The sequence below is a fragment of the Bicyclus anynana genome, chromosome 18 (genome assembly GCF_947172395.1).
Source record: "Bicyclus anynana chromosome 18, ilBicAnyn1.1, whole genome shotgun sequence".
NCBI classification, from domain to species: domain Eukaryota; kingdom Metazoa; phylum Arthropoda; class Insecta; order Lepidoptera; family Nymphalidae; genus Bicyclus; species Bicyclus anynana.
Genome location: NC_069100.1, coordinates 14,085,799 through 14,095,533, shown reverse-complemented (window position 1 = coordinate 14,095,533; position 9,735 = coordinate 14,085,799). Strand labels below are relative to the sequence as shown.

Here is a 9,735-nt window from a genome sequence, read left to right as displayed (position 1 = left end):
AATGACTAAAAAATATCTATCTCGCTCCATTAAGGTAGCTTTCTTTAAGTTAGAGAGGTTACGAAAAAATTTTGTTTATTCTTTAAAAAATTAAATCCTTGACCAAATTAGACGTAAAATGCCACAGGTCCATTATATATAGGTGTCAAAGTATGACACCTTATTAGAGCACATATTAAAACCTCCTTGCCGTAAGATGCAAAATGAACAGAAAAAAGGAGGTAAAGTAAACATCAAAAAGGTATTAAATTTTCCGTCACGTCATCATGGCAAATGATAGCTGATGTCAGTGTGTAGCGAAATCATATTTTAACTAAACAAACATAAATCGGTGTTATGTATAAAATTTTCGTCCAAAATGACCAATAATATCACCAGGCCTGACTTAGATATATTGCGGGCTAAAATTACTTACTTCTCAATAACAAAATGCCCGTCTTCACTGCCAACATCCCTGGCGTCCTGAAGATTGGAGATAGAATAGAAATTGGCGGTAAAATTAAGGAAAATGCGAGAAAGTAAATCCATATTCACCATTCTACTTATAGATATGCATAAGTTTCACAATTTGTGGGAGCAGGAAGACCTGCCCTATGGTAGACTGATAAATAGGTTTAGGTATATTAAAGTTTTTGTGGTTGGGTTTGTAGATTATCCATAAGTTGATAATGCAATCGTACGTTTTAGTCAAGTCAATACAACTGAATATATTTTTAGCTCTACTAAGTTACTAAGCCAATGCATTTTGTAAATTGTAAAATCAGTTGAACAAACGGAGATAGATAAGCAGGTCGTATATGTTTGCCTTCTTCCACACACGACAAATCTGAGTAGTGGGGCACGTATGTATCGCCGTAGTAGTATGTATGTCTATAGCGTACATATGTGCGTGTCCAGGTCTGGCTGGTGGAAGGCTTCGACCGTGGCTAGTTACCACCCTACTGGCAAAGACGTACCGCCAAGCGATGTAGCGTTCCGGTACGATGCCGTGCAGAAACCGAAAGGGGTGTGTATTTTCATTTCATCCTCCTCCTAACAAGTTAGCCCGCTTCCATCTTAGACTGCATTATCACTTACCATGAGGTGAGATTGTAGTCAAGGACTAACTTGTAAAGATTAAAAAAAAAAATAAGTTCCAGCATGGTTCACACTGTCGCTGATTAGCGCTACTGTTGTCAGAATGTCAGTCAACCTGTGCGCGCAAGAGGGCGAGGAGCCGCGCGACGTGGTGCTCCACTTCGACGTGCGCTTCCATCGCGACAACATCATCTCGCTGTCGAGGCGGAACGGCGTGTGGATTGGCAGCGGGAACCTCGATACCAACTACAACATGTTCGTGCCTGGTTAGTAAAACCTGTTGATAGAGATATAAAGCTAAATTGAGGGGATATGGGGCTAAAGCCCATCACGCTGCTCTAATGTCGATTCGCAGGCTTCATCATCATCATCAGCCGATGGACGTCCACTGCAGGACATAGGCCTTTTGTAGGGACTTCCAAACATCACGATACTGAGCCACCTGCATCCAGCGAATACTTGCGGCTCGAATGATGTCGTCAGTCCACCTGGTGGGGGGTCGACCAACACTGCGCTTACTAGTGCGGGGTTACCATTCCAACACTTTGGGACCCCAACGTCCATCGGCTCTTCGAACTATGTGCCCGCCCATTGCCACCTCAGCTTCGCAACTTGTTGAGCTATGTGGTTGACTTTGGTCCTTCTCAGGCTTAAGGTCATAATATTTGATAGTTTAACTATCACTGTCCTATTTTAACTATTGGACAAACGAGGTATCTACGAGTTTATAGGTAGTTTGTCTACTTTTGGAAGCCTGATGAGTCATGGATGCGAAGGTATCGCTACAGCCCGTAGCCTTGAGGAGGGCAAGTTGATAATAAAATGGAGAATGAGAAAGAAGAAGAAGAAAGAGAAGATTTTAACAGCACCTACCTAAACACGATTATCGCCATAAGACTGCGAATCTGCATTGAAGCAGCGTGATGGGCTTTAACTCCATATCCCCTAGGCCTAGCACCGTGGGCCTTCAGGAAATAACCTGATACCTAAAGAGGAGGATTATGGAGGAAATATAACTTTGCATATGGCATGAGGATGCTAAATGCTGATAATGTTTACTGAAAATTGCTTGAAAGAAAGAAGAGCTCAACATTTCATAGCTCGACCCAGTGGCGCTGAAATGCGACCAACGAGATAATTTTGTGTGTGTGTGTCGTGAAGAGAAATAGACGAAATTCAAACAATGATGGTGCAACCGGAAATACCGCTATCTCTTTCATTGTTTTTTTTCTGATTGAGTAAGTGCCGTAAGCCGGCGGCGTCAGGGCAGGGCTTTGGGCGTGCGCAGAAGCATCGCCTGATGGGGTCCAAAGACGAAAGTGTGGGTGGAATAACTCTGTAAGGGTCACTCCTCTAAGACTCGGACATCGGCTTAGAGTAGATACTCTTTCATTGCGTTGGGACGAAAGAAGTGGGACAACTCTACCGCCATTGGATGTAAATTGATGTCTCAAATGTAATTTTGATGTTAGGGAACAGTTCAAATATTAAAAGGCATCAAATTATAAAATGTATTGAAAAGCTTTTGGTAGTACATAATAGAACCAAATGTAAATTTACATTATGTGCATTTCCATACCTTAAGTCAATTGCTAAAGAAAATAAGCATATCCATAACTTGAATCTTATGTTATACAACTTGACATACCATCACAGCGATGCATTTTTTTATTTTGACATGAATAAGTTTATCTCATCTTATTCGTTGACTAAAGATAATTTATATCTGCCAAAAAAATGTAAGCAGCATGTTGCCTCTCTGTTGGCTTACAACTTAAACGAGTCAGTTACAAGTGTGGTAACACAGTCTATTGACATTAATATGACATGTAATAATAGTAGTTATGTTTCTATTGACCAGAGTACGAATGAAAGTACTGTCTCAATTGTTAATTGTAATTTAACCGATCCAGTTACAAGTATTGTAACGCAGTCTTTTGACATTTTTACAACCTGTACTAATAGTACAAATATTTCTATACCTGACCGTAGTACCAATCCTGGTACTGTTACAATTGAAAATTTTTTAAACTAGAAGATACGACAACGGAGATGCACTGTAACATTAACCTTGTACACCAAAACATACAGAGCATCAACGGCAAGGAGTTAGAAGTTGAACTATTTGTAGAAAAATTCAATATACACATATTATGTATTACGGAGCATTGGCTCACTAACTCACAGCTGTCAGTTCTTAATATTAATAATTATTCATTGTCAAGTGTGTTCTTCAGAAGGGCTGGTCATGGTGGCTCCTTAATTTTCTTACATAATAACTTAAAATGTAAGGATAGAAAAGATATAGTTCGTCTTTCTGTGGAATGCATTGTTGAACTTTCTTGTGTGGAGTTGGAACAAATTATTATAGTATGCGTGTACAGACCCCCTCCTGCTGACTTTGATCAATTTGAAGAGGTAATGGAAGATGTAATGAGGCGATTGTGCACATCTTCCAAACAAATACTGATTTGCGGCGATTTTAATGTTGATATTCTAACAGAAAACTCAAAATCTGTTAGATTTCTTAACTTATTTAAATGTTTTGATTTGATGCATGCTTTTAACGAACCTACTAGGATAACCGCAACTTCAGGTACCTGTCTGGATAATATATTTTATAATTGTGTGCTTGAGAGAAAGAAGATAATAAATAAATTAAGCTCTGATCATAGTGGTCAAATAATTACTATCTTAAATAATAAAACCAATAGCAATCAATGGGTAAAGTGTAGGCCAATAACTGAAAGTAAATTAAAGCGATTCAAAAACACAATTATTTCTAAAATTCCAAGTCTTGCATTTGAAAATAATCATCCAGACATGCTCTTTGGTACACTTTTCAAGGCAATAGACAGAGAGTTTAGTAAAATTTTTAACTTTAAACGCATTAATGCTAGCCAAAAATTAAAGTTTAGCGAATGGGCTACTGTAGGCATTTACAAAAGTAGAGACAAACTGTACGAGTTGTACGAGGAAAAACAATATACTCAAACGCGAACTTATTTAGATTATGTCAAAAGTTACTCAAAAATTTTCAAACGTGTTTGTATTCTTGCGAAATCGTTACACATCAAACAGAAAATAATTGAGTCTGAGAACAAGATACAAACCACCTGGAATATAATTAATAGAGAATCAGGAAAAATCAAACCGCGGGATATCAGTTTTGAATTAATTGTCAATGACAAAAAGGTAAACACTGATATCGAGGTTGTTAATGCCTTTGAAGATTTTTTCCAGAATGTTCCTATCTTGTTAACTGATTCACTAGATTCGTCTGCTACGGAAGCCCACAGACTATTAAGAGGCAATGTTAAAGAGTGCAACGTTCTTTTTGAATTTCACCACATAACTGTATCAGACATTAAAAAATCTTTCAATTTGTTAAAATTAAAAAGAACCGGAGATCTGTGGGGCATGTCAGTGAAAGTAATATCTAATATAATTGATGTAATTGCTCCCCACTTAGCCATTATTTTTAATGAATGTGTGGACTTAGGTATTTTTCCGAACCTAATGAAGCATGGCAAATTGATACCACTTTTTAAATCAGGAGACAAATCAGATCTTAATAATTATAGACCGATTACAATATTGCCAACACTTAGCAAGGTCTTTGAAAAAATCATATTAAATCAACTTTTATGTCATTTTAATTTAAATAACTTGTTTCATCCTGAACAGTATGGTTTTACAAAAGGTCGCAATACAACTGATGCAGGGGCTAAACTTTTAAAACATATTTATGAAGCATGGGAAGGTTCTAAGAATGCTATTGGTGTGTTCTGTGATCTGTCCAAGGCGTTCGATTGTGTTGACCATAACACCCTTCTACTCAAGTTAAGCCACTATGGCATCAAAAGTGTTGCACTCGATCTCATTGCCTCTTATCTCAGTGATAGAACGCAGAAGGTATGCATAAATGATATAAAGTCGCACGGTTCCACTACCATAATGGGCGTCCCACAGGGTTCAATTCTGGGTCCTTTTCTATTTTTAGTGTACATAAACGATTTACCATACCATGTCAGCGGCATATGTGAGATTGTACTGTTTGCTGATGACACATCCTTAATTTTTAAGTCCGACAGAAATAAAGATAACTCTGACGACGTAAACCGTGCCATATCGCATGTGTCGCATTGGTTCACTGCAAATAATCTACTTTTGAATGCCAAGAAAACTAAATGTATTGAGTTTTCATTGCCAAATGTTAAAAAATTAGATAAGTCTATAATGATCGATGGTGAAACACTGGAAATGGAGAGTTCCACAGTTTTCCTGGGAGTGACCTTGGATTGTAAACTTCAGTGGGGTGCTCATATAAAAAAACTGTCTGGTAAACTTAGCTCAGCGGCATTTGCCGTGAGAAAAATAAGACAGTTTACTGATGTTGATACAGCTAGGCTTGTTTATTTTGCGTACTTTCACAGCGTAATGTCTTACGGTATTTTATTGTGGGGCAAGGCTGCCGATATACAATCTATATTTGTTCTTCAAAAAAGAGCAATTCGAGCAATATATCAATTAAAATCACGCGAGTCCCTTCGTCAAAAGTTTAAAGAAATAGGTATACTAACAGTAGCCTGTCAATATATATATAACAGTATAGTATATGTAAGACAAAATATTAATTTGTACAAACGAAAAGGAGATTTAAACCCACGTCTTACTAGACACGGGCATAAGTTAGTTATTTCTGCATATCGTCTCCAAAGAGTAAAAAAATCTTTTGTAGGTTTGGGTGTACTCTTCTATAATAAGATCCCCAAGACTGTGATGGACCTGCCAATGCATAGCTTTAAGCAATGTGTTAAAAAACATCTACTTAGTCGAGGGTACTACAACATTGATGAGTTCCTTAATGATAAAGATGCTTGGAGGTCGTTGGATCAGCTTCCACCTTCACACAGGAAGTAAAACTACAAGAAATGTAAACAGTAATTGTTATCAATTGTAAATTATAATACTGTATGACTTTTTCAAAAGAGCAACTGTTGAGTTTCTTGCCGGTATCTTCTCAGCAGGACCTGCCTTCCGAACCGGTGGTAGAATCTTTACAAATAGTCAACTGACGTGTCAAAAGTGCTTGTAAACTGAGCCTACTTGAAATAAATGAATTTTGATTTTTTTTGATTTTGGACCATAGTTTCTAAATTTCTCTTCACGTGGTCGCATGTCGCCACAGGTCTCGAAGCCAGGACCTCTTGATCCGAAGACTGATAATCATCATCATAATCAATATCAACCCATATTCGGCTCACTGCAGAACTCGAGTCTCCTCTTAGAATGAGAGGAGTTAGGCCAATAGTCATCCACGCCAGCCCACATTGGCAGACTTCACACACGCAGAAAATTAAGAAAATTCTCTGCTATGCAGGTTTCCTCACGATGTTTTTCCTTCACCGTTTGAGCGACGTTATATTTAATTATCTTAAAATGCACATAACTGAAAAGTTGGAGGTGCATGACCCAGACCGTATTCGAACCCGCGCCCTCCGGAATCTGAGGCAGATGTCATATCCACTGCGCTATCACGGCTCCACGACTAAGATAAATAATAATACTAGCAAATTGTTCCAGGAACAATCTTCCGCATAATATTCGAAGTGAAGGACACAGACGTCATCACGATCTACTGTCAGGGCAAGTTCCACTCCAACTTTCTGCCGAAGATTCCTATGACCATGGCTCGCTACCTGGTCGCGTGGGCTGACGTCGACAGGATAACTCACTGCTACTTCCAGATGAATGATAAAGTGAGCTTTTTTTATTTATATAGGCTGGGGTTTGGCCTCTATGATTTGTGGTGGTAAGTGTTATCTAAGGTGGAATGTCATCTTGTGTCACTTAACGTGTGTTAGCAGTTCCTCCGAAATAGCTCGATCATTTTTATGATTTTGTTGTATACCTTTTGTCACACCTATCATAAAGGGCATCATCATCGGCAAATTACTTCTGCAATATTTATATGGTGCATCTCCAGGAAACACCAGATTAAGTAAGTTAGTGGATTTAATACAAATTTTTGCTTTCACACTTACGGGGGCCCTGTTATCCAGGGGCCCAGTATCTTTGATGATCCCGAGATAACTACGCTCCTGTTTCCAAATAAAGTTGTATACTTATAAACAAGAAAACCCATCTACTTTTAGCTCAATTAACTCAGCAAAATCTTTTTGTACTACATGTAGAAATATTAACTGCCCCATTGGCCCCGTGGTTAGCTGGTTCAGCTACGGACAATGAGGTCCAGGGTTCGAATCCCGGGTCAGGCCAACAAAAACAAAATAGGTTATTGGGATTTTTCTTACAAGGAAAATCTTAATAGCAGCCTGGAGTTGGGAAGTTGGCGGTGTTAGTACACCCCCGTGCCTCTTAGAGCACGTAAAGCCGTCGGTCCTGCGCCTGATCTCTCACCGGTCGTGTCGGTCTGCCGTCCCATCGGATTTCGAGAGTGAGGGAAGAGAGAGTGCACCTGTGCTTGCGCATACACTTGTGCACTTTAATATCTCCTGCGTACATGGTTAATCTCACCGTGAGATTAGCCGCCGTGACCGAAAAGTCGGTCGGGAGCATATTATTATTAGAAATATTAAAGCCTTATTTAGTACATATGAAATATTTTCAGCAGGGTGGTGACGAGGAAGCTTGTGGTGGCGGAAACCTGTTGCCGTCACCACGACAGGGACTTTCTCCTGTGATTAATGGAGAAGTGAAACGATGGTATTGATTCTTATAATACAGGTACACGATGGACCATCAATGGCCTGTCAAATGGTCGGTGAGATGGTTGTGTAATACATATAAACACGATGTCGCCGATCAGTGTTCATCAAAGAGTGTTTATTCACTACGTTGTAGCGTTCATAAATCGTAATTGTAACAAGATAGACGTGTAAACGATCGCCACTGCGTCAATGTACCTGTTCAATTAGTGCATTCTATTATTTTCACAATGATGTACGATGAAAAGTAGTAATAAATATGTATACAATAAGATGGTGGATGTTGCAATAGGTCAACACACGTAATCAAAGTGTATCGCCATCACTGGCCATCTGGGCGAAAAACCGACAACGACGCTATTTCAAATCTCACTTTGCCTTGCGTTCTCTAGATGATGGTCCATCATAGGTCTATCACTATGGGCCTTATTACATTTCTGTAATTCTGGAATTACACGTTACATTTTAATTATGCTGGAATTACACATACATTAATGCTGGAATTGCACATTACATTGAACTAATTTTATTTTAATTAAATAGATTTATATTCTAATTATGTATAAAAAAATCCTGTAGTGTGGGATGTAATTCGTTACAATCCTTAGCTAGACCGATTGCAATGAAGCATTTTTCTATAGAATTTGTTAATTTGTATAGGTTTGGCATGTATTGTGTTTTTAACTGTGAATTTAGTAGGTATTCGTGTATTAAATAATAATTAAAAAGCTGTATATACTACTAGGTACTTTAAATAGCTTTTTTTTTATAATTTCAGCGCAAAAATGCTCAGAAAGTCATCACCTGGCTCACCAAATCTGCAATCTTCGAACGAAAGTTCCGACGACGAAAAAAAACCTCATTCAAAAGTCGAAGGCCACGCAGACAAATACTTTTACGAGGCGCTCATGTGTAAGCCGCCCGAATCTAAATTCGCATCCGCGGAGCTAAATTATCGACGCGAGAATGTGAAGCCCGAATACAGCAGGAAGTATAGAACCGAGTACACTATGGGAAAGAATGAGACTGATACATCGGAAGAGATTGGTTCAAAAATTATGGAGTCCACGGCAGAATCTGACGCTATGCCGGACATGGCGTCGTTAAAAAAAAGAAATAGGCGCGGCAAGTTCGCGCCGCTCGCACAAGTGGTAAATTTTATGGGAAAAACAGGGAGAAGAAATTAGTGTTGTGCTACGAACAGCAACTTTTTTTACGATTGGTGATTGTTATGTTACGGTTTTGTTATTTATTTATTTATTTTTTATTGTGTTGTATTTTATTTTGTGTCTGTATCTTGTGAAAGTTTTAAAATATATTATTTGGTCTTTTATTTGTTTTTTTTTGTATCCGACCAACCTACTTTAATGTAGAGCAAGGGGCCAAAGGCCAAAGCTTCAGTACAAAGACTTTTGGATATGCGTGTGTTGGTTGCGAAAATAAATTAGTAGGTACAGAAATGAGACAGCGTACATTAATTTCAACTAAGTTCTACATATTCGATTGGTCTAGTAGTGTAATACCAAAATGTGTTAAAATAATCATGAGTTCGATCCCGGGTTTATTTTTCTTTTGTTCTTCTCAATTGGTTTCTTAAACAACTTTAAAAGTAAGTGTACCTCGATGAAAAAAAAATTCAAATTAAAAATCTCCATTTAAAATTGCCACTGTTTTAGTTCTAAAATATTCCGTGTGCGGAAATAGTAGCGCTGTTATGTCCAACGTTTTCGTGTAATATACAATACCTTCTCTTCATACACTCCCTCACTTCTCTTATCTGGAGTATTTATATTTTTAGCAGATTCAGAAGTGGTTTATAAACAATAAGAGAACTAATGTCTAACAAAACAAAGGTTATGATTCACATAATTTGTCACACACACACAAAATTTCAGGACAACTTCATTAACAAATCAAACTGTAACCA

The 9,735-nt window shown here is 38.2% G+C and overlaps 1 protein-coding gene across 1 annotated transcript; it reads left to right on the top strand.

The window, feature by feature from the left end:
• The first annotated feature begins 348 nt into the window (after positions 1 to 348).
• LOC112056579 (uncharacterized) lies at positions 349 to 9,102 on the top strand. The gene is made up of 5 exons (XM_052887030.1): positions 349 to 518; positions 1,180 to 1,343; positions 6,664 to 6,839; positions 7,715 to 7,806; positions 8,587 to 9,102. Exons 1-5 carry the CDS (start codon positions 430 to 432, stop codon positions 8,993 to 8,995), a joined length of 930 nt encoding a protein of 309 aa, XP_052742990.1. The 5' UTR covers positions 349 to 429; the 3' UTR covers positions 8,996 to 9,102.
• The last annotated feature ends 633 nt before the right edge of the window (positions 9,103 to 9,735 follow it).